The sequence below is a fragment of the Pyxicephalus adspersus genome, chromosome 2, assembly GCF_032062135.1.
Source record: "Pyxicephalus adspersus chromosome 2, UCB_Pads_2.0, whole genome shotgun sequence".
Classification (NCBI taxonomy): Eukaryota; Metazoa; Chordata; class Amphibia; order Anura; family Pyxicephalidae; genus Pyxicephalus; species Pyxicephalus adspersus.
The window spans coordinates 55273774-55300660 of NC_092859.1; the positions used below are offsets into that span (position 1 = coordinate 55273774).

A 26887-nucleotide genomic window follows, 5' to 3' on the forward strand; every position below is an offset into this window, starting at 1 on the left:
ATTCTCGTCCTCCTTCTTAGATATGGAAGCTAAGATGTTTCTCCCCATTCCACTACAGGTGCATGGTCCAACCACGTGATGTTACTAATCATTGAGGTTTTCAATTTTGACGAAGACCAGAAATCTGTGACAAAAAAAATCAATTCTAGAATGTGATAAATGTACAGGAGAAAAGTATGTAAAGTCCTTCTCGGAACCATGTTGATATCTCCAGATATCATGTAGCTCAAATTCAATAAAAAGTTTTTGGATATCTTTGGCAGAACATTTACCTTTATAATTATAGTCCATCAGATAGTATGGTGTTATATTAAAGTCTCCCCCCATCATTAAAGATCCTTGTTTTACTTTTACTTACTAATTACTTTTTTAAAGAGATTTCTCAAAATGAATGTTGATTGTAGTTAGGAGCGTAAACATTCATCAAGGTAAAATGAGTAGAGTGCACTTTGCAAATTGAGATGATATATCTCGCCTCTTCATCCGCTTTATGATTGATATATTGAAAGCATAGGGAGTCCCTAATAGCTATCATGACTCCAAATTGTTTCTTGTTAGTACTCACAAAAAATTTTTGGGAAAAAAACTTTAAATTCTATTTAGGTGATTTAGCACAGTGGAAGTGAGTTTCCTGGATAAACAATATATCACCTTTCAGTTGTTGAGCCTCTTTTTGCAGCAGAGCCATCTTAAATGGACTATTCAGCCATCTGGTGTTAAAAGTGAGTTTGCAAATCATAAAACACTCACAACATCACAGCAAATGATGTAGCTATAACTTTTCCCTTTTATAGATTCCATAATTTGGAAGCCAAAACATTGCGATAACCATATATGATGGTGTTGTTTTCTGAATATTGTAGAAAAACATTTCACTTCCATGGCAATGAACACAATATTATTGATGTAGACTGGAGCCAAAAAAATATCACAAAAAATTAAGAAAGAGAAACAGTCCCCCTGGTTAACAACCAGGTGAAATGGGCAACTACAAGAGTAGTGAATTGTAGGTTACTTGAAATTCAAATGGTCAACTGTGTAAAGGACGTAGGGCACTCAGATTCCAACTCTGAACCAACCTTATTCCCGCTTCTAAAGAGGACACCAGAGGAGACTTCCAATTATAAAAAATAATCAACTTAGCTGGAAAACCCCATCTGTAAATAATTTTCCAATCTCTTAAGATTTTTGTGAGTGGATTCAGCTTTTTTCTATTTTGGATTGTTATTGCAGATAAATCCGCAAACAATTTTATGTCCCAAAATGGTTCCGGTAAAGTCGTCGATTTCGGTGCCAGAGCCATAATTTTTTCTTTGACATGAAAAAAGTGCATCTGCACCAGTACATTCCTTAGAGTATCTGCTGAAAAAAACAGGCTGAAATCGGCAAAACAGCCTGACACATACTTCTAATAAAGGGAATTAATTCCCCCTGTGCAATAAATTTGGGGCCCCCCCTCACCTTCAAGTTGTTGCGGCTTGAGCGATCGTCTAAATCCGTAATTTTGGTTTTAAGCCAAGCTATTTCAGTTATATTGTCTTCATGCACATTCACCAAGTCATTATGGGCCTGTGAAAATTCCCCCATCTTATTTTCCATGTGTTGGAAAGGCTTATCATATCCAGCTAAAGTAGAGTTAAATTTGCCCAGCATAATTAAATCCAGCAGATTTAAATCTTGGTGTAAAGATTGCTTTAATGAAAGTAACATTTCTTTCAAGGTGGAACTGGAAAGATTATCTTCCTTTACTTGGAAATATTCTAGATCAACTCTAGCTATATGGCCTACTTTTATAGCAGCTTCTTCGTCATCACTTACAGGAGAGTACGGGTGTAGTCATGCCGCAGTATGCCCAGAACTGGGAATCACGGACGGCAATAAGGCAGGATGAGAAGTCTCCTCCAGATTGTCCTCCGATTGCCTTGTACTTGCAGGGCTCAATTGAGGAGGTGATCTTCCTGGCGTACGTGCAAGCGACCATGCCAAAGGTGAGGAGGTGACGCCATCTTGGGACTCACAAGTTCCCTAAAGCCTGAAGTGATACAAGAGCTTCTGGCTTCCCCTTCTTCAGTTTAGTCATTGTGTCCGAGGTAAGGAAAGCTCCACTCTAGTGGAATAAAGGTGTTATCCGCTGAATAAATCATTGCTACTGCCTTCTCTGTAACGGAGCTCCAGTCTTATACGGTTATCTTGAAAGCTGGCCAGCCACACCCCACTTGAGCATTTTTTGAGCACTGATAAACACTTCTTAACGCCTATTCATGCATATAAACACATCCATTGAAAGCAATAGGTATGTTTACAAATGATTATTACTGCTTCCACTGAAAATTATGGAATCATTTATAGGTGTTTTTTATAGCTTGTGAACACAAACATTTCTATTGAAACTAAGTGGGGCATTTAGTGGCATCAGAAATAATTTAAGCATATATAAACACTTTTAAAGGCTTTTAAAGGCTTCCATTACTCATTGTATGCGTATTTAGCTATTAAACACCTGCTTTGAAATGCAAAGCATAAGCACTTTTAGGAATTTGGACACTTGTTTTAAAATCTTTTAAATGATTATATAAGCATCCATACATGTGTTCAAAGGTATTATTGGCATTTATAAGTGTTTCAAAATAATGTCTATGTAGGCTTAACACACGTTTAGGAATATGTAATTGTTTAAATACTCATAGCCTGCTTATTGTTCTACTTTAAAGTTTTAAATGAATTTATTATGACACATAGCCAATAAAGCAGGTACCTATTAGTATGTTACATAAAGTTCTCTGGATGTATAGTACATGGTGGCAGCTAAAGATTTAATTACTTTATTGTTCTTGTAAACAACTTCAGAGGAAGTCCATTATTTCATTTTTCAAAAATATATTTAAAAAAAATGTGAAAGGCCATTATCGGTACTTTTCTTTTCAAATGTGTCCTTACCTTTAGACATGCTCAAAGAATATTGAAAAAATTGATACTAATACAGAGCAACATATTTTTGTTCAAGCAAATTTAATAAGCAGTTTGCAGACATCAATTACTATTTATATTTCATTACAGAACTATAGCTACCTTAATAAATAACAGGAAGATACAAAGTAAAAACTTTAGAGCTCTGACCTTTATGACTCTTCATAATACACATGTTTTCAGCCCACTGGTATAGTGAAGTTGTATTGGGCAAAGTGGTTAAGGTAGCATTGTTATGTTCAATGGAGGGGGCTGAGGGAAAACTGAGTGACCGCTGTGTCACTGTTTTCACTGAGGGTTGTTCATGGATCCATCATGTGAGCACTGTACACGTGTTCTATTCTTGCCAGAGATGAGCCCAACTGTTCATATCGGGTGAGAATCATCTGGCATGTGTACATAGCTGAAGATGTACTTTACTGTGATGGCCTACAAGGGGAGGGCAGCATGTATGTCTAATGAGCATGAGTAATATTGTAGTGTTAACCTTGGACTAATTATGACTCATACATGTTTAATGTTTTTTTTTTTTTCATGGACACAAGCCCCAGGGATGGTGTGCATTATTAATTTATAGGACTTACATTACATTTACTTAAAGATTAAATTAAAGGATAATATGTGTGTTCCCTAGAATTTACAGAAGATATAGTGACATTCCAGGACCAAGAAGACTGCAAATTAAGAGATCAACTTCCATATTCTAGTGGGAAAGTGTTTACTTGTCTTTGCGGAAAAAAAGAACAAAAGAGGCAGGTGCAGTCATTATAGAGTGCAATGTTGCTCAAGAAATTAAGAGTTTCATTAACTGAATTCTAGGAAGTCTTAAATGTCATGCCACATGGGGAAGAATTTATATACTACAGGGTAGAACATCATCTGTACATTTATCTAGTATGTGATTCCAAATAAGCTGGAATAGAATTTAGCAAGCTAAACCAGGGAACTATTTTACCAATTAATTGATATGCAGATATTAATATAAGGTATGAGCCATGTTACCATTGCTTAAAAGCAGCAGTTAAAGGAGGCCTGTCAACACAATTCTTACTCAACATAGACTGGTAGATAATCTTTCTATACAGTATAAAGTAAAAATGTGTTTTTATGTGATTTACCAAATCCTTGGTTAACTACACCTGTTCAACTATATTCAGGGCCTAAAGCACTACTATTTAAGCATCAGGCTTGGTCACGCGGGACCTTGGTCACCTGCCCAAATCTTAAGTGCCAAAAACTGCTTTCAGAATTAATCCAAGGAAAAGAACCAGGAATTTGTACAAGACTGGATACATCACTAAACTCTGCAATTTCCCTCTCATGCCTTGGGATTAATTCATCATCAACTATTCATCTGGACTCCAACACAACCTTTGCTGCTACCATCCTGGACTGCCTTTTCACAAAGCCACCTTTCTGACTTTGATATATCCTTTCCCACAACTGGAACTCAACAAGCTTACAAGTCTTACCACAACCCTTACTTTAGCTGGTACCCACATAGCTTTCATTTTGCCATATTGTTTAATGGGCTCCTGTGATTTACCATTATTTCTTACAATGTATCATTCACCCTGTACTCACTCTGCTGGTTCTATTCCCCTTTTTCCTCCCCAGTCTAACTCTGTCTGCCTGCTCCTTCACTTTCCTGCTTTCTCTGTCTGTACCCCCTCTTTTTGGCACTCTATGGAATGCAGATCTGTTGGCAATAAACTACTGTAACCTCCAAAACCTTCTTCTCTCTAAATCCCTGAAATATCTGCATCTCTTTGAAACTTGGCTTTTCTCCTCAGACTCTGTCCCTGCTGCTGCACTATCTTATGTAAGGCCTGAACTTCCCACATACCCCTAGACCTGGCAACAGAGTAGGTGGTGGAGTGGGCCTCATTCTCTCCCCCCACTGTACATACAGAGTTCCTCCTAACCCACCCTCTATCATTTTTACCTTATTGGAAGTGTATTATTTTTATCTTTTTTTGCCCCCTACCCCATATTGTTGCTGTTGTCTACCATCCCCGCCCCCACCCAGTTTACAATTTTGGGACAATTTTCCCTCTTGGCTCCCACATATCCTCATGCTTGGTGACTTGAATTTTACAATGGATAACCCCAACCACCCTCCCCCACCCAAACTGCTCCCCATTACCTCCTCCTTTGGGCTTACACAGGACATACACGACCCCACACACATCGCCAGACACACATTAGACTTTGCAAACTCTGCAACCTCACCTTGACAACTCACCATTTCCCCTTTTTGACCACAAACTCCACACCTAAAATCTAATTCTTGCCCCCGTTTACCACATCCCAGACCTGGTCAATGACAGAGAAACATCCGTAACCTTGACCACAACCTATTCTCACACTGCCTTACATCCCTAACCCCCCTACAACAACTTTCTCTGCCGAAGACATAGCCACCTCCTTCAGAGATAAAATTGTCAAACTCAGACATGAAGTATTACCGTGCTACTACAACCATATCCACCCCTTTCATCTATAAATTATAACTAACCTCGCTCAGCCCTGTTACTCTAGATGAAGTCTCCTCTCTTCTCTCAATCTATTATCTGTCTGCTTGACCCAATTTCCTTCTATTAAACCTTAGCACTTAACTTGAAGCTAACACATAACCTTCAGCTTAACCCTCACAAAACCCTAATGGGTGCCTAAACCTTCCACTTATATTTGCACTTAACCCACAATTGTGACCCTAACACATCCTCAATCCATATCAGTGAGTAATACTTTCTTTTGCTTATTCAACTTTGGACAAAAATTTAGGATATAGTTGCTGGAAATTAATTTGAAGTGCATAGATCTGCTATAGATGACTTAGGTGTGGTCTCTGTGTCAAAAAATCTGAATCTTTTTAGTATTGTGGAGATATCAACTTAATAACATGAAACTATCGATACTCATGGAAGCAAACCAGTATAAACAGAATGGCCTGAAAAAAGATATGCTGCTGCTATTGGATCCTGCCACATTCACGTTCAGTATGCTGCCAACATTTCAATTTTACCTGCCAAGTCCAATATAAGGAGTCAATGGAAGAAATTATAAAATTCAGAAGGTTATTTTTCCAAATAACCAATTAGAATGCATTACAAGACTGAAACAGTAGGTGCAGAAGAGTCAAAACACCTAATGGTGTCTTACATCTAATATGAAACAAAAGGAAAAGAAACATTCCAAACAGTGCAGTAATACCTAAAACCCCATGGTGAGCTGGATGGAAACAGAACACTAACTGAGGCAAGTTCTTAGTGGGCCTGATTTATTTGCTGGATCACCCAACTTCTCTGATGAAAGTGTATCTTCTCCAGCCTTGGAGAGATTTAATAAATCAGGCCCACTATAGGAACTCTCACAAGATTATGACTGAATTCCAGAGGTGGACTCTACTTGTAAATAATATATCACATGTGAAGGGAACACCACACTCTCATATTTTCTGATGTGATCCAATGAACCCAATTGTAACCAATGTTGGGTATCAAAAGAAAATGTAATATGTATATTGACAAGAAAACCATTCAAGCATAGCTATTTTGTTTGATTTTATTGACCTTAAACATTCTGGAGCCCTTTCACTGGAGCCTCACAATCCTGCTGAAAGTGGAAGTAACAGTGGTTCTTTTGAGGTAAAAAAAAACAACATGAACCATCAACAGGAAGTGAAGTGAAGCTATCCCTGATAAGAGGAAACTCCTTCTGACACAATTATCACAGAATGAGTGTTGCCAGTGGAGAGTTTTACCTCATTTTCTGTTGCAGTGTCAACTTTTACCTTTTACCTAATTTACCCTTACTTCATGACCTGTTGACACCAAGATAATAAAAATAAAGGGTGTCATGTGGACAGAAAGACACTATGGACAATACAAACAGTTGCCGTAACTGTTGCCAAGTCTACTAGCTATATGGTTTTTTATTCCTTCCTGTGGATCTAACAGAGAGTTATTCCATTATTCCCTGTCTGTGTCCTATGACCCGTTAGTGAGAAAAATACTCCTCTAAAAGGGACACTGATAACAAATGATAAAAAAAAAAAATGATGATTAGATGTTAACTTCTTTCAGTTGTATTGAAAAACCAAAGAAACAGAAATAGTTCAGGCTCGAGTTAGACTTCTATGTAGGAGCTAAATATGTTTGAAACAAAGTATATTGTACAAAGTATTTTTATATTATGCTACACTGCTATATAAGTTTGTAATAAAGAAAACAAAGAACATTTCCAACAAATATTTTGTCAAGAACACTAGACAATGGTATACTGCTGACATGAAACTAAATGAAATTTGTTCACTTACGATCAGACATTAATTTAAAATTTTTCAAATGTGACACATCTCTTGCTAGTTAAAGTCTGAAAAAAGAATTAGGTAATAAGTGTATGACGCTTACTGTACCTGGTTTCCAGTGGAACATTGCTGTTGAGTACCCAGCTGTCCTGAAGCTGAACTGACTCTGGAGTTGTAGCCAGGTCATTAGGAGCTGGAGCTGGTGCATGAATCTGGTTCCGTCTGTTAGTCAGAGAGTTCTTATTGAGAGAGTTGGCTGAGGAGTGGTGGTGAGACAATGTATGGTTGTGAGGAGGGGGGAGGGGAGGCCGAAGTGTTGATTGGCTGTGATGATTTGTTGGGCCTAAAAAAAACACCAAATGATAAATTAACACATTATTTATTTATTAGGTAAGAATACATAACACTGTATATATTACATACTGTATGTTATTATTATGATATGCAGTGTTTGTGCACTTTATGTCTTTGCAAACACAGATATTACTTTGTAAAGACAGCATCAATGTGCTGCACATAGCAAATCTGTGGGGGGATTGGGCAGGCCCACGTACTACAGTCTGCCTACAGAAAACTACAAAAGAGCAAATACAATACCATTCACACTGCAGAAGAAAAGATAGCAGAAGTGACAGGTCTTTTCTACAGGGCACACCTGTACAGAGGCAAAGTGCAGACACTGTTTTATGCTGTGTTACTGCTCAGATCTAGAACACATACAAAAGGGACATTAAGATTCCAGACAACAATTGCTTAGCCTGAATATTAGCTTTATTGAAAGATTCAAAAATAATATATGGGTAATATGGGGCAGCACGATGGCTCAGAGGTAAGCATTTTGCAGCGCCAAGTTCCAGGTTTGAATCTCAGCCAGGACACTATCTTCATAAAGTTTGCAGGTCTCCCAGTATTTGCCTGGGTTTCTGGGTACTCAGGTTTCCTCTCAAATCCAAAAACATGCAGTTAGGTAAATTGCCCTGCTTTACAAAAAATGGCCTTAGACTGTGTTAATGACACATGACTATGGTAGGGACATTAGACTGTAAGCCTCTTTGAGGGACAGCTAGTGACAGGACCATAGACTTTGTTAAAGTGCTGTGTAATATTTTGGTGCTATGTGATTCCTGCATACCACATATATGTGTGTGTGAGCTTTTCTATATACTTTTCACAGAATTTGTAGTTAAAGTCTGCCACTATTCCTATCTAGCCAGGTCCAGCATGCTAGCTCATTTGGCAATAAGTTCAAGGGTCCGAATACATAACCAGTCTTTTTAACTAACATTGTTTTCCACTTCTACAAAATCACAATTTAAATACATTTAGACTTTCATTTAGCACCTTCTGTAAAACATGCATATATAAAGCAAACTATTGGACATATTTACATGCAGTAGATACAAGCAATTGGACTTTGAACATTAGGCATGATGTAGTCTAAGAAATAATAAGATATATCAAGTAATAAAGTAGAAAAATAAATATAATTACAGCTAAGAAGAGGCCAAAAGAAAATTCTGGGAAGAAAGCCAGTGACGATAAAGGTTATAAGTTATAGTGATACACAGTTGAGTAACTACCATTTCAATTCAGAAGCCACTTAATATAAATTCACTGAAAATTGACTTGAATAATAAAGAACACATAAATTAATTATCTAAAAGGAGCGATATTGCAATTGACCATTGAGTTTCTATGATCTATATTATTTTTTGAAAGAAGGAAATACCAATATTACAAGACATGACAAAACAAGCTATACTTTCAAATGCTTTGCAATGTCCAATTTGGAGCATATGCAAATTCTGCTTTTTAATTAGGCCTTCTCCCACTACTTAAAAATCAAAAAGTTACTTTTGTATGTAACTAACTTTTATGTAACTACCCTACCCCTGCCCAAAGGGGAGAAGGACTCACTTAAAAAGTACATCTTTTATTTTATCTGCAAGATCTTAAGTTAACCACAAGCAAAAGATGACAGTTATACCATCTTTATTTGTATAGGCGAGTAAAAGTAGTGATCATATTTTTCCTTTGTTTGTACTCTCTAGCTTCTATGACAGTGTATTACACTTTATGGTTGGTAGAGTGTTCAATCAAAAAGGTGACTTTTAGGACAAATCATTGCTGCTTATGAGTACATATACAGCTACATATATGTAATTTTTTCTAGCCTATTTGTGGTTGCCCAGGTCAGTCCAGAATATTTTGATTTTGGGTTTGCGTTTATTACATTTACAAAGAAAAATGTGATATATATTATAATATTATAAAATAAAATACATATTTAGGGAACCTGCTAGCTATTTTAAATAGGTAATACTAAAAGACCTGCCTAGCAGTGGCCACTACAATTAATCCTTATTACATTTCCACCAAAAAAAACCCTCAGCTCTATTGACGGTGCTTTTATTTTGTTACAGTGGTCTGAATTTACTGGTGTCTAAGTCAAGCTCTGTCCACCTGCTTTTGGTGGCTATTAAGGGCACTTTTATTTATTAAGATACAAGTAGATGGATGGGGGTTAAACCCAGAAGTCATACTGGAGTTTAAAAAGTGTAATTGACAACAAAAGGGGAGATTTTTAATATAATAAATATATATAAATATTTAGCCACTCACCTAACAGTATGAGGCTACTTATATCCAAAATGCCTGGCAAATAAGTATGGTTTAAATTTTAAAACATTTTAAATGGATATAGTTGACTTTATTGGGATGGGTTTGGGACAAAAAAGACCAAAACATATAATATCTTACATTTTAACATTTTTCAAACCTAAACTACTGTTTTTGATTTCTTCAGGTTTAAATGATGTCTTTTCCTGTTAAAAATTATATGCCATTGAAGAAAACAGATTTCTGCACTTTCCTTTAAACTTTTTTTTTTCTCAGCCTACTACCGGTATCTCTGTTTATTCAGTAGCTATAAAACCAGACCTATTTAACAGATGTTTTACTGAATCTGACAACTTGCAATGGAGACTTTAGGTACACAAAGAACACAACATGTTGCTCTAAAATGCAGCAAAGGAAGCCATAAAACAACACTCCGAGTATAGATACAAATATATGTGCTTCTCTGTGCTAGAATTTTTATGGTTATGGAAAAAATAGCAGCTGGCTGGGGCCAGCCTTTTATATTCTTGAGTTTGCTGATGATTAGGAGATTCTAATACTTAATGTATAGAATGTTTGTAAAAATCAGATTACATTTATTACCTGTTCTCACATTCCATGTGCTGCTCAATGCTTGCAAATGCTAACATGCCTTTCCTAATGAGAAAACAATGCAAATTAAGTACTGGAATATGAAATATTGTGTATGTGAGTGTCAAAGACTGTTTCTGAAAAAAGAATATTGATTGCATTGAAAAAGCACTTTCTGACTGATGTTTTCAAAAATTTAAAGCTCAGTATTTTATATATTTCTGCATTGTACTTTCTTTATTCATTTATTTATTAGAGAGAAACTCTCATAAGTGTGCTATCTTTTTCCATCTAATGAAAGGATTCATACAGAAATGTTTATTACAATACATTTTATAACCAATATTTTTTATCTACAATTAAATGTTTCCAAATGAATAATACTGAATAATACTACACAACTACACAATACTACTGCTGTGAGCTAGAATTTTCATTTAATACTCCAAGATTATTGATGATATTTTTTTTTTAATCTACTTACAAGTTAATAAATTTTCCCTATTAGAAAATTAAATGTTTTCTAGTTATCTTTTAACTAGTTTTCCTTGTCAGGTTTACAAATGAACAAAACAGTTGAGGTTAGCTTACAGTTTTATCAATTAATAAATCTATATATCATATATCAAATGATCAATTAAATATTAAAAGGTTGGCTCCTGATCATCATATATTTGTTTGTAATCACTGATGTCACTTATTAGACAGAAAATGGTGTTGATAGTGGTATTTCATTAAAACAAGATCTTGTGTTCTTGTGTAGCCAAGGATGGAGAAGACAAGATTTTAGTATTCCACCTGTTACTATATACTGCAGTACTGTCAAAAGCATTTATAAAACATTTTTGTTTTTTTCTGAATACCCCAAACCATTGTTTCATTATCTGTTGATCCTAACAGTATTTCCACTTGCAATAAAAGGATGACAGTGATGTTTGTTAGTGATGTGTTGTTTGTTAGTGATGGCTAACAATTTTAGGCTTTTTTGTTTTTGCTTTTTTAAAAATGCAGGATAAACCAGAAGTTTTGTCAAATGCTAATGACAGACTGGATCAATGTGTACTCCTTTATTTTGCCCATTGTTACAATTGTTAAACTATACCAAAAGTTCTTTATATCTAGGACATTATTTTTTTAAAAAATCCACACCATTGGTCATTCTCCCAGGGCCAGCTTATTATTATTATTAAAATTAATAATTAAACAGGATTATTATAGCGCCAACATATTATGCATCACTTTACAATAAATATGGGTTGCAAACGAAAGACAGGGTTTTAAGAGACAGGAAAAGACGAGTAGGCAAATTTGAAAAAAAATGGGTTTTGAGTGTTCTTTTAAATAAGCAGAAAGTAGGAGCAAGCCGAATAGGACGCAGAAGACCATTCCAGATAGTCGGGCGGCTCTAGAAAAGTCTTGCAGTTGTGCATGTGAGGAGGTTATGAGTGAGGAAGTCATTAGTAGGTCATTGGAGGAGCAAAGAAAGCAGCTGGGGGAGTATTTTTCTACCAGGTCAGAAAGGTAGCTTCGACAAGAACTGTGGAGGGATTTGAAGGCAAAGCAAAGGAGGTTGAATTTGATTTTCAGGTGAAATGGAAGCCAATGAAGAGAACTACAAAGAGATGCGGCAGAGGAGGAGTGGTGGGAAGGATGGATGAGTCTGGCTTCAGCATTCATAATAGATTGTAGAGGAGACAGTTGGGTTAGTGGAATACCAGAGAGGAGGATGTTACAGTAGTCCAGACAAGAGATGATAGGAGCGTGCACAAGGAGTTTGGTGGTCTCTGGGGACAGGTAGGGGTGGATTTTAGAGATGTTGCATAGGTGAAAGCGACAGGACCCGGAAATGCACTGAATATGGGGAGTAAATGAGAGGGCAGGAACAAATGGCAGTGCTGTTAACCGTTAGGAATATGGCAGGGGGAAAATTGGAATTTAAAGGGGGAGGGATGATGAGTTCTGTTTTATCCAGGTTGAGTTTCAGAAATCTGTCAGACATTCATGAAGATATGGCTGACAGGCAGCATGAAACCTTGTCTTGGACTGAGGGAGACAAGTCAGGAAAGATCTAGAATAATGAGGAGGGAAACATTGCCTTGAAGCTTAGCTCTGTGGAGGTTTTTGGCCACTTTAGTAGGGGGTGTTTCGCTGGAATGGGCAGCTCCAGACTCGAGAGGGTCAAAAAGAGAGTTGGTGTTCAGGTAATCGGTGAGTGCAAGGCAATCAAGAAGTTTGGAAAAATATGGGAGAAGGGAGATAGAATGGTGGCTAGACAGTAAGGAGGGGTCCAGTGAGGGTTTCCTCAGAATAGGGTAGATACCAGTAGAAAGGGAAAGTTTGAATAGTTGGGTTAGTGCAGGGCCAGGGTGGGAGGATGAGCACGGAGTAGATCAGAGGGAATTGGGTCAAGCAGAGAGGACGTAGATGGAGATGACGAGAGGAGAGAAGAAACTTCATCCACAGTAACAGGGAAGAAGGAGGTCAGTGATGATTTACAGGTGGAAGGGGTTGATATGGTTGTGGCAGGGTAAGCAGAGCGTTCATGTCTGATTTTGACAATTTTATCTCCAAAGTAGATGGATATGTCTTGGGCAGAGAAGGTAGATGTGGGGAGAGCAGGTGTGGGGTTTAGGGGGTGTCAATTGTTGGGAATAGGCTGTGTGGATTGGAAGCTTGAGAGGAGATGATTGCAGAGAAATACTTTGGCTTGGTGACAGTGAGTGCAGTTTTAAAGTGTTGTCTGGCTTTGTAGTCCATAATGTCAGCGCTGAGGCCAAATTTCCTCCACTGGCGCTCAGCTGCATGAACAGTCTTTTTTGCAAATGTTTGCTGTGGCTGTTGTGCCAGTGTTGGGGGTTGGCAGGGCAGGAGTAGCGGATGGTGGCAGTGCCAACTTTATCCAGAGCCAAGGAAGGAGTGTGAAGTGTGTACGGTGAAATGTGTGGGGTCGTTTATGTTCTAAATCCAAAGGAGGAGGTAAAGGAGAGCAGTTTGGCTGGGGAGGGATGGTTGGGATCATCCACTGCAACGTTAAAGTCACAGAGGATGAGGGTGGGGAGGTCATGGGTAGGGATGAGCGAGAATGCCTCTGACAGTCTCGCGAAAATTTCCCCAAACTTCCGATGGGTCCACGAAATTTCGACAAATCGATTTCGCGAATTCCATTGAAGTCTACGATGCAGCTTCTAACAGTCCCTGGGCTGTACTTAGATAAGTACAGTCCAGTGACCGTGGGAAGCTGCGGTCACAGCTGATTGGAGGCACGCGGGTGCCAGATGAACTCTCAATGAAGATTCTCCATTGAGAGTTCATGTGAGTTTAGTTCCCACGGTCACTGGGATGTACTTATCATTGATAAGTACAGCCCAGTGACCGTGCGAACCTGGACCTGGTTTGTTCGGCGAGAACACGTTCTGTGCAAGCAAGAAAGGCCCGATTCACTGCAAAATCAAAATTACAAATTTTGCTCGCTCATTCCTAGTAATGGGAAAGAAGGTGTGAGCCAAGAGGCAAAGTTGTTCAAAAATTGTGAGACTGGGCTGGCGCGAAAATGAGAGAGGGTGGGGTAGGAAGGAATCTGTATTTACAGTTAGAAAAAGAATGGAGCCCACACCACCCCCTACTCTGTTGCCAGGTCTAGGGGTATGTGTGAAGTGCAGGCCTCCATAGGAGAGAGCAGCAGCAGAGGCAGAGTCTGAAAAGGAAAGCCAAGTTTCAGTGAGAGCCAGGAAGTTTAAAGATTTAGAGAGGAGAAGGTTGTGGATGTAGGTTAGCTTATTACAGACGGATCTGGCATTCCATAGACTGCCAGAGAAAGGGGTAAGAACTTATGGGTAGTGGGGATGGTCCTGAGGTTAGGAGGAGGGTGAATCTCGGTAAAAGGGTTGGGAAGGGAGAGGCGAGATGTCACCAGCAAGTAGTAAGTGAGAGAAAAGATGCAGGATTAGACAGAGAAAGCAGGTGACTAAATGAGCAGACAGACAAGGGTTTAACAGACTGGGGGGAGGAGAGAGAGTGGAGCAAGCAAAGAGAGTGCAGGATGAACAATACATAGCAGCAGGTAATTGTGAGTCATATGAGTACATGATGCAGTGCAGCAAACTGAGGTCCATGTGAGAGGCTCCTGTAATATGAGTTGTAATGAAGCTTGTCATCTTGTTGAGTTCCAGTGGGAACTCTTCTTGAGTGGGATAGCAATCAGTCAGGGAGATGGCTTGGTGGAAAGGAAGTTCAGGATGTCAGCAGCAGAGGTTGTGTTGGAGTCAAGGTGGAGGTTTAATGATGTATCAGTCTGAAGGCATGAGGTGGGAGTAGCAGAGTGTAATGGTCCAATTCTGTAAATGTCCAATCCTGTTCCAATCTCTGGTTCAATTCCCTGGATTAATTATCAAAGCACTTATAATTTAGCACTTGAAATTTGTGCACATGACCAAGGTCCCACGTGAGCTATTCAGATGTTTAAGTGCTTTGGGCCCTGACTATGGATGGACTATGGAGCTTGACACAAAATTGGGACAGCAGTGACATTGGAAGCTGTGGAAGAAGCCTCTCCAGGCTCTACATGGATCAGCATTCTTTGCACTCTGCAGAAATAGGACAAATCACACACAACTTGCTCATTGTGCACAATTAAGCAATAGTATGGACATTAGTAAAGTTTAAAGTATGACTCCAGCCAAAATATTGTATTTTGTTTTTGGAAAGGGTTAACCTCTCAATGATTGTTATTGCTATTTGTGTGGAGAGAAGTGCCCTCATGCTCTAAGTTTACACTGAAAAAAGAAGGCTCTAGAATTACATATGAGGTTTGCTTTAGGAAAACCAACTAAAACAAAAAACACACAGCTGAACCTAAAACATTTTATCATATTTATTTATCATATCAAATTTTTGTTGAGCACTCTTTTTTTTTGCTGCCATTGTGTATTGTGTTTAGTCTGCGTGAACCTTTAAATATGTCATATAACAATTAACGGTTCCAGGTCTCTCTATATAATATAATGCTCTCAATAGCTTTGCATGTTGGAAGTACCATAAAAAATAACATTAAAATTTGATCAAGGCAGCCAATAAACACTAGGTATATTACCCATTGCTTGAGGTTGCACAATGATTAGTTGTATCATTATAAATGTATAAAGATTTCATGAAAATGTTTAGAAAAAAACTGTTGAGAAGGTAGGAGTTCCCTTCTCATTAGTGGGTTATTGAACATCTGGTAAAAAAGCCCACTGCTACTGATATATGTGTGGGCACAAATAAATGTTAACAGTTTGATGCCAATCAGGATGCTATATAAGCAGACCTCTTGCTACTTACTGCCAGCAGGGATCTGATGCTAAGAAAACTAGTACATTGGAAATTGAGGAATAAATTGAGGCTTAGATATTTCAGCAAGGTACAGAAATTAGACCATTATGCATTTTCTTGTGTTTAGACTTTCATTTTAAAGTTGAAATTTGTAATGTATGTAAGTGAAAGAAAATTGTTTCTGCATATCTCTATATATATTACCTTAGAAGCTAACATTATCATGTCAAATGTTATGGGTTCTTTATCAGCAATGTGGTCTTTACATCCAGCAATAAATCCATAAATATGTGATTTATGTAAGAAGTACCAAGTACTAGAAAGTATCATGATCCATCTCAACTACCAACCAAGAGTTAAAAGTTTAAATAAAGACCAGTTATGAATAGCGATTTACCTTAAAGCTGTATAGTGGTGCTTGAAAGTTTATGAACTTAAATTGTTTATACATTTTTATATAAATGACACCTAAGCGAATCCTTAGATTAATATATATATATTGAAGATAAAATCACAGTCTGGTGATTTTATCAATGTGATGGCAATCATGTGTGGGTGACAGACCCTGTTTTTTTTAAAGAATGGGGATCCGGCAAAGCCTGATCAAACATACAACACATTTGTGGATGTGCATCATAGTGAACAAAGGAGGTGTCTGAGGACAAATATAGTTTTCGAATGCGATAAAGCATATACTTGAAAATAATCAGAATCTAAACCACAGAACTTTTTACCTGAAAATACAAGAAAATGTTTTGAATTGAGTATAAACCTAGGGCACAAAAGGTGTCAGTCACTGCTACTATTTAAAATAGTAATCAATAGAAATTCCAGTAAAATGTATGTGAATAAATACATCCATAGTATTTTATTTTTAAAACATTTGAAATCACGTGTCCTCAGTCTGTATATACCACCTTTTTTTTACAAAGTAAATTATTTTGTAATTTTGAGTTTTTTAAGAGGGATAGTTTGCTCCTAAATTATCTTTTGTGCATTATTGTTGGGCACCACTAAATGGCATTGTATCCTCATGTAAAGTGTGTAACGATATTATGTCACTTTTATTATTATTATTATTATTATTATTAATAATAATAAACAGGATTTATATAGCGCCAACATATTACGCAGCGCTGTACATTAAATAGGGATTGCAAATGACCGACTAATACAGACAGTGATACAGGAGGAGAGAACCCTGGCCCGAAGAGCTTACAATCTAGTAGGTGGGGAAACACTTGTTTCCTATACCAGTAAAGTTTGTTACACATTTTTCTTGAGGTCATATAATCACCAACTAGTGTGACCCAAGTATAAACCAAGCTACTTTTTCCAATGGCATTTTGGAGAAAAATATCTGTTTATACCTGAATTTATACTGTAAATAAATTAAAAATAGCTATGAAGTGAAATAGGAGAAAGGTGTGACTGAAGGCTGATTAGGTTAACAAAAAGTTAATAAATATATAAACATTTTATTCAAATATACTTTTATTTTTTGAATTGTGAAGTTGCTTTTTTGATATTATGTGCAAATAAAATGACACTATCCACATAAGAAAAAGAACTAGTCTAGTCTATCATTTAAAAAATATTATTGTTAAAATATATTTATTAACAAAACTGACAAATACCTTTTACAACTGGAAGATTTACACTGAAGCCATTAGGCCTGATTTATTAAAGCTCTCCAAGGCTGGAGAGGATACACTTTCATCAGTGAACCTGGGTTATCCAGCAAACCGGGAATGGCTTTCTGGAAAGGAATGGAAGTCATTTACTAATTGTTAGCAAATGCTTTCAATCCTGGACCAGAATTGGTGCCCAAAACTGGACTGCATATTTCTGGATGTGGTCTGACCAATGGTTTGTAAAGAGGCAGGATTATGCCTCCATCTCTGCAGTCTATTCCTCTTTTAATATAAGAAACTAAATGTATTCCCCCTAGACAGTATGAAGCATGCATGTTGTTAGCCCCCAAGTGCATAACTTTACATTATTTATAATTAAATATAATTTGCCTCTGTCCAATCTCTATCCTGTATGGACTTAATTCCATTACATAGTTTGGTGTCATCTGCAAACAAAGAAGTGGTACTTTTAATCCCAAGCTCTATATCATTTATAAAGATGTTAAACAGTAAAAGTCCCAACACTGAACCCTGGGGTACACCACTAATAACCTTGGACCATTCAGAGTATGAATCATTAATCACTACTCTCTGGATGCTGCCTTTAAGCCAGTTCTCTATCCATTTACAGATTTTCCAAACCTATTGACTCTAACTTGCATATTAACTGTCTGTTGGGTACTGTGTCAAATGCTTTAGCAAATTCCAAGTATACGATAAAAATGGCTACTTCACTGTCTGTTTACTTATTTGCTCATAAAAAGAGAGTAAATTTGTTTGACAACTTTGGTCTTTCTTGAAGCCATGGTTACTATCACTTATAATATTATTTTCTAGCAGAAACTCCTCTATGTGTTTTTTTTTCAAACTCTCTGGGACCTTTCCAACTATGGACGTTAAACTAACCGGTCTGTAGTTACTTGGTAATGACTTTGCTCCCTTTTTGAAGATATGAACCGCATTGCCCTTACACCAATCCATTAGCACCATGCCAGTGATTTAAAGTCTCTTAAAATGAGAAATATTGGCTTCAAAATAACTAAGCTCAGCTCTTTGAGGACACGTGGATGTAATCCATCAGGTCCTGGTGCTTTGTCAATCATAATTTTGTCCAACTGTTTCTCAATCATATCAACTTTGAGTCATTGTGACTCATTTAAGGCAAGTGACATTGCTATTATGAATTTGGACTTTAGCTCTGCCATTTGCCATTTTTAGTAAATCTGCCTTTTTTATCCCCAGTTAGCAACCCAGAGACATCCTTTAAGGAGCTGATCTGATCTTTTTCATAATAATATATTTATAAAAAATTGTAGGGTTTGCCTTACTTTCCTTTGAAATCTGTCTTTCATTTTGAAGTTTTGCACGTTTTATCTTCTTTTTACATCTTTTGATATATTCTTTATAGTTTTCAAACAATGAAGATGATCCTTCATTTTTATATTTTTTGCAATGCCCTTTTCTTGTTCCTCATGGCTTTTTTACCTTCAGCTGTGAGACACATTTTTAGGTTTTAATTTTAGCCTCCTAAACGTATTACCCATTAGAATATATTTTTTACTGTGTTTGTGTGGAACAGACTTGACACATTACAATTTCTGTTCTGTATTCTTTAAGATAATATTGTCTCCCAGTCAAAGTCACCGAGAGCTACCCTTAATAATGGAAAATTTGCTCTCTTAAAATTAAATGATTGTATCGTTCCTGTTTTTGCTTCCTGTTTACAGCTCACATTAAATGAAATCCATTTACCATGGTGTGGTTTTTAAAAGTGGGTGTAAAAAGTTTCATATTGTTTGTCAGAAACGAACAAAAAAGGGAACAAAAAAGTTGCCTCAACTTTGGACATTATTTTGATTGAGCCAAAATGTACCTCTATATGATATGATCCCTGTTCTAAATGTTCAATTGATCAGGTTTAAATCAAAGTGCAAAAACAAGTTTTTTTGTATAAAAGTGCTATTAGTTTTGCCGACACAGTTTTTTCTCCAATCCAGATATCACTATAATTCAGTATATTGCATGTACAAAGTGTTCATAATTACAGAAAGTAAGGAGGAAAGCACACCACTGGCTTATAAGCAGTCACAGCATGATAAATCCAAAGAGCAGCCTTAAAGCAGAAGTGTAGACAGATGTATCCAATTTACCCAGCTGTGTTTTCATTACAAATCTTGTATCAATGGTTCAAGCTGATGATGGTGTAATAGTGTGACAGATATTTTCTTGGTACACTTTGGGACTCCTAGTATGAATTATGAGTTTCATAAATGCCACTGCCTTTCTTAATATTGTATCTGACCATGTTTATGCTATTTGCACCAAGCTTTGCACCAATCTTCTTATGGCTACTTTCAGCAAGATAATGTGCCATGTCACAAAGCTCTAACCATCACTAACTGGTTTCTTGATCATGACAATTTGTTTACTGTATTCAGCTGACCTCCATATTAAATACCAATAGAAACTCATTTTAAATTCATAACTAAGGTAATCTTTGGTGGTTCAAATTTTCTATTGTGAATATTGTTAGGGAAAAAAAAATATATACTGATTTATTTGCTTTAAAAATTCCCACATCAACAGCAGAATCTTTTTTTCATTGGTGAATACATATTCCATTGCAGATTTTACATAAATAAAAGGAAACGTAATTAGGTAGGGTTGTGTTATTTTATTTTTTATTATTATTATTTTAGTTATTTTACATCCCAGCAATGCAACAAGTAGCAGGGCTGATTTGCATGGCATTAGCTCATACCGATGTCTAGCTAGATTTACAGTACAGCCTTTTTTACTATTGGCTTTACTATTATGCTGAATGTTCCCTTGACTTTACTAATAAGTGGTATTTGCGCTAACTAATGCATTATTATTGTGCAGTATGTACCCTTTACCTGTAGCATTTGGAAAATGCTGTAGTTTTCCTAGGCTTTACTAATATGCTGTATGTCCCCTTCCCTTAATTAATTTGTTTTATGTATCTTTGGTTTTTCTAATATGTTGTATGTTCCTTTGGCTTTAATAATATATTATGTGTACCTTTCATTTTACTAAAACCTTGCATGTACTTTTGGCTTCATTAGTACATTGTATGTACACTTGGCTTTACTAGTACGTTGTATGTACCCTTGGTTATGCTAATGTATTGTATGTACCTTTGGCTTTACTAATATGTTGTATTTACCCTTGACCTTACTAATGTGCAGTGCCAATTTAAGCACAAGTTTAGGATCTTGCTATACCCAACTAATGAGTACTAATTAGTGCAATCCATGCTAACTATGCTAAAAAATCACATTTGATTGTGTAAAATATATGACTAATTGACTTTTAATATACAAGCTACATGCTAGCAATACATTTTACTTTTATACACACTTGATAACTGTGTTTTTATGTAATAAAGCACAATAGGGTTTACATGTAGTCAGTTGTACAATTGCATATCCCTATATTTTTCTGAAAGCACACAAAACCTGCTAACAATCTCAACACATATTTCATAGAAAACTGCATTGTATTGGCAAGCTGGACTTTTCCTCGTCAAGTGAAAAATGCTGGATTGTATGATAAATATAATCATATAGTTTTTTTTTCTTTATTTGACAGCTGAGAATTGTGTTGATTCCCCTTTTGAGCAACCTCACGTAATTTATGTGCAATAAGTATGTGCTACAATGATTAATCTTGTTTTTCTCAGATTGCTATTCCAGATGGAGAAATCAAATGCTATTTATACTGACACAATGGGTTTATCCTTACATTCTCATATGGAGCCAGTACAAGAAAAGAAATACTTGACCCAAGGGCACCAGTGCTTTTCAAAGTCTCCAAAACATAGAAGATTTAGAAACCTAATCTACACTTAAGAGAGAAAATACAGGTTGTTAAGGGAAAAGGCATTTGCTACTGATGTCTGATGCAGCAGTAAATCAGGAGCCATGCTTTCAATCCAATCAGCCTTATCAAGCTTTTCACTAAGTACAGTACCTGGGTGTTTTTTCATTTCTTTTTACAATTGTCTGTTCAGGCGGTGGGTCCTTTGTGGTATTATTAAAGTTTTATATTTTTCAAAAGACAAGATATGCAAAGTATAAAAAACAGGTGAAAACATAGGTTGTATTATTTAAAAAGGAGGATAGGTTAGATGGATAGATAGATAGATAGATAGATAGATAGATAGATAGACAGACAGACAGACAGACAGACAGACAGGATTCAAATAAGAGTTTCAAATTAGTACAATACAAGCTGTATTTGTCCCCAGTAAAAGAGGCATGCCAATTAGCCCTTTGATAGAAAAACATTTACATGAGCAACATCAGCCAGCTAAAAGGATCCAAAAAGCAAAATATTCAATGTCTGATTTACAGGTGCATAAATCAAAAACCATGCTTTGGTTTTGTCATTATGGTAACACTTTTAAAATTATGGCAGCATATACATAAGCTAACTGAATTTGTAAAAAAAATAGGAACTGTGGTTGCCAGTTGAAGCTGATTGACAGGAAGAGGGGGCACTTATGAATATATATATATATATATATATATATATATATATATATATATATTGGGAGATTAGCTTCAAACTCACTCATTGCAGAGAGGTACTTCAGATTCTTGTTCAAATTTATTGGCACTATGCCCACTTTAATTCACCTAAAACACAATCTTCAGGGTTTTTCCTTGCAGGGGATGAGTGTCATCACTGTATGACATAAAACACAGATTTAGCCTCCTGACAGTCTCTACATTGGTCCCACAGACCTCAACTTTGGGAGACCTCCTTGGCTCTCCTAGCATACAGACTGCACTCATCCTGTCTACCAGAGCCTACTAGCCTCAGGCAACTTCCCCTGATTCAAAGACATGTGCTTTTTTATTGTCAATGGCTAGGTGCTTCAAAGCCAATTCCCGGTTGTCTGGCCCACCCATTTTTTCCAGGTTACTCTGAAAGAAAATGGGTGGGCCAGACAACCAAACCATAGCCTTACAATATTCACCATGTTCCCACAATATGTACCCAGATATACCCACACAAACTACAGTTTACACATGGTGAGACTACTGAAGAGTATAGTCTATGTCAGCTAACTGGTGACAATGGTTTAAAAAATATTTTCTAAAAAACTTTATTTTGGGGGGGGGGGGCAATCTAATTCCTGTTAGTATGAGGAGGTGTTACTACTGCAACATCATTATGTAATTTAAGTATCACTCAGTCTACTGCAACACTGCTTTTTCCCCGAAAACTAAATGTACAGAGGAAAATAATCCTGTTCTTTCAATTTTCAGTTATTGGCTGGTACTCTACATCTGGTAATCCAATCACCTTTACAACAGTTGGATGGTTCACACCTAAACTATTTACTGACATCAGATCTACAGCAGAATACAATATGGTCACACCTGAGGCTGGAAGAATATTTTTCACTATGCTAGTTCAGTTTTGTTTTTGTTTTTAGAAAATCTACTTTTAGAAAAGCATGAACTTTAAAATGTTAGCATAATGTTTAATGTACAGCGCTGCGTAATATGTTGGCGCTATATAAATCCTGTTTAATAATAATAATAATAATAATAATGGAGAGGAAAATAATTTCTCTGTGTGGGTTTATGGATTCTGCAATAAACTTTTACATAGTTGACCTTGATATGTTTCACCTGAACAAAGCATAAAATCTTTCTGATTATCTCAGGCCATACTTAAGTGTTCATTTAGTGAAAGTTAAAACCAAAAGAAAGCTAACTGATGCTGACACATCAGTAGAACTTAAACCCTTTCAGTTCTAGTCGGTAGTCAACATTCATTTGCAATGTGGTTTGTGTTCGGAATGCTTTAGAAGGCATGATGATATGTAAAGAACCAAAAAAAAATAAGAGGTGGCAGTATCCACTAATATCTTCTGTTTGAAATATATTGGAATCAACAGTTGGAAATACAACAGTTCACATTATATGCATAGTGGTAGTTCATGCCTGAACAGCTCCTTTTTATGATTAGGGGTAATAAAATTTAAATGATTTCAAAGAAATTGTGCAGATTTTTGAAGGGGAAAAAAATATTCCAATAAATCATCTTTTAAACAACAATACTTCTTCATATGACCTGATTTTTTTGTACTTGGATATAAATTTTCAATAAACCTGTCCTTCTCTTTGTTTCTAATGAACCATGCCAAGTTTCATTTGGCCCTTTTCTATTTGTTTTTTTTTATATATATACAGAACATAAACAGGGATTCTATTTGAAAAACAACAGGGTTTAGTATAACTTGTAGTGGAATACAATTTGGTGTTTGACTTTTTTGTAATTCAGTCTAATGATGTTTATGGTAAAAACATTGACATTGTTTACTATAGCAACAACAGAATAATTGCCAATAATATAGAATAATACTTTTTGTAAGGATCTCTCTGTTGTTGCGCATTGCAAGTTAACATGTGGATGTTTTGCACATTAATTTGTGTAGCATTCAATATATATCTGCAACATTCGTACATTTACAAAATACAAGATGTGTGTTTTGAAATTTTAATAGAGAACTTGCTAGAATGTGCAGAATAAAAGAATAAACTGTAAACAAAACAAAGTAAAAATAATATTGTTACAAAATATGTTTATAAAATCAGCAACTACCACTGTCCACTGTCACAAAAATTGTTAGCTAAGCATTAGGGCTTATTCAGACCTGATTTTTTTTTCAAGCGTTTTTAAAGCAGTTTTACTATTCAAAAACACTTGCAAACAATAGTTAACATTGGACTTCTTTAAGTGTCCATGAGGTTTGCCACCTCTGCTGCCTCCTTGGACTTTAAATGGAAGTGTTTAAAAATTCTTAAAAAGGCTTGTACAGGCATTTACAATTGCCAGTAGATGTTTTTAGGCATTTTTAACTAGCCTACACCGCCTGTACAGGCAGTTGCAAATTCCTGTATTAGCATTTGCAAAAACCAGGTATTTTTGCCTGAAAATGACGCCTAGCATTGCATAGGTGTCCAGGAGTGGTAACGCGTGCATTTTCTTTAATGCAGGTCTGAATGAGCCCTTACAGATTACATGAGAAGCAAGTGAGCAAGGTGTGTGGGGCCATTTTAAAGCTTTAAAATTCTGGTGATCCTTTCAACCTAAATTAGAAACGTTAAAGCCCAAAAAAGGTCAAATGAACATGGTGTACATTTGTATAGTAACATGGGGTACTTCCCTTAATCAAAATCTTTAGTTAACTGGTTTCCTCACACCTTGGACCACATATCTTGTTGCATATGACTGTAATAGGGGCATCAGTTAGGAAGCTCCTAAATGACTATTGAGAATGGCTTTATTAACTTTGTGAATTGAAACTATAAGTAAACAACTTCATACTTCACCAGTGTCTTCTTTGTTTTCTGGATTAGTCATAGCATTATTGTTCTATAGCATTACAGACCTATAGTGAGAACTAGGTCAGCATTCAACAATACCGTTTGTGTGCAATCAAGATTCTAGCTAACTTTTACACACAACTTTATATATATATATATATATATATATATATATATATATATATATATATATATATATATAGAGGGAGAGAGAGAGAGAGAGAGAGAGACATTTTAGTACCAAGGGGTAAGTTCAGACTAGCAGTTAAAAATACACAGTTTAGTGCCTAGCAAATGCTAAACAGGTGATTAACAACAGCTGTATGCCTACAAAAATTGTTTGACTGAACTTAGCCTTTAGTAGAGAAGGGTTATACTTTTTTAAAGTTTTTACTGCTGTCTTTGCCCCTTTTTTGTCCTGGTGACCACTGTCATTAAAGACAGAAAGCAAGTGGTGGCCAATGGCAAGAGTGTCTCTTACATTGCTGGTCAATGGGAAGAATGTCACTCCTCCAGATACCCATAAAGATTATTGGCATCAGTTAAACTGACCTGAGAGTCACAAATTGCTCATTGGAAGCCCCTGGAAACACTGCTCTAGAGCAATACAGTAAATGAGACTTTTGCGCTGCTTGTAACTGATATGTAACCTTCAACACCATTGTGCCGAAGCTTACAATCAGTAAAATAAATACAAGAATCTGTGGGCATTCTTTGTTCTATTTAAAGTTCTCCTTTAACAGGCAGACATGGCTGTAGACAGGCTGAATGAGAGCAAGACTATCTGTATATGGTTTATGTTTTCCTGTGAATTATATTATACTTAAATATTCATAGTATTTCTCTTTCAGAGCATTAATTCATCTGACATTGTATAGACAGAAACTTAAAGAGCTCAGTATAACCCATACTGAAATTCTAATTAGCATTTTCTGTCTCTTTTTCCCTTTACTGCTGCTTTCTGGTTAGCTTGCCTCATTTTGATGTGGAAAGGTACCTTGGGATCAGATCTCTTGTCAAAGCTCATTGACCCCATCCTCTAGTATGGAGTGTATTATAACACGAGAAGCCTAGTCTGAAGAATACTCATTTATCTACATTATGAATCTTAGCAATGAGAACATTTTATTCCTGGCATCCTCCAAACTGGCTAATTTACAGTCTTGTCATGTGCAGGTATATGTGTGTGCCTGTCTCCAAAATGTGTTGCCAGCCTACCATTTAAACCGCACTCCACTGCACAATGAAAATTGACAGGAATGTTAATTATTAACCACCAAGAAGCAGACTACAAAATTGTGATTCATGCATGGTTTAAAAAGCATACAATGCTCACTTTTATTTTCTGTGTAATCAGAGAAAATACAGTTTTGTGCTGTTACAGTTGTATGATACATGCAGTGTATAGTTGTCCTATACAGAATCACTTATACAATATTAATCATCATTGCATACTATGGAACTTGAATATAAAGTGTAAAAAATGGAAAAGACACTTTTTTTCATTCGTTTATATAACTTTTTTTTCCGTGTAAACACCTCTTTTAGCTCTTTATGAAAAGCAATAGCTATTAGATTTCCCTAGTATTTAGGAATTTTTGTCACCACATTATGATTGCAGTAAAATATATTACTAATGGACTTTGCCAAATTATAATTAGATAAAATTTTAGATGACATGTTTTTTCCAATTAGATTTTGTGTTTGGAAAAAATGGATCCCAGAGTCCTTCTGAAAGCATTAGTGTTATCCCAGAGATTACCCCAGCAAATTAAGGAGTACTCAGAATCACTACAAAACATTTATCCCCTTAAAGAATAATCCTCAATAAAGACTTAATACAGAAATTGTACCACCTACAATCCCACTAAGATTCCCATGGTCCAGGTATTTAGTTGTCATTCTTAATCAAACAGCTCTACTCTAGGGAAAACAAAAACAACTAGGCTATCCTCACACTGCAAGGTTTAAATACTTGAATATGAATAGGGAATATTCAAGACATGATATGGGTAAACTACAACCTCTGGGCATACACAGCCAGTTGAACTTATTAAACTGGCCCGCTTTTACACATAATTTATATC

General features: G+C 36.3%; 1 protein-coding gene across 1 annotated transcript in view; it reads right to left on the reverse strand.

The window, feature by feature from the left end:
- Positions 1-26887, reverse strand: part of TENM2 (teneurin transmembrane protein 2) — a 1565317-nt gene that overhangs the window by 331219 nt on the left and 1207211 nt on the right. Inside the window, exon 7 of the mRNA XM_072398985.1 lies at positions 7388-7622. Within this exon, the coding sequence (XP_072255086.1) occupies positions 7388-7622 (235 nt within the window). The remainder of the gene's footprint in view (positions 1-7387; positions 7623-26887) is intronic.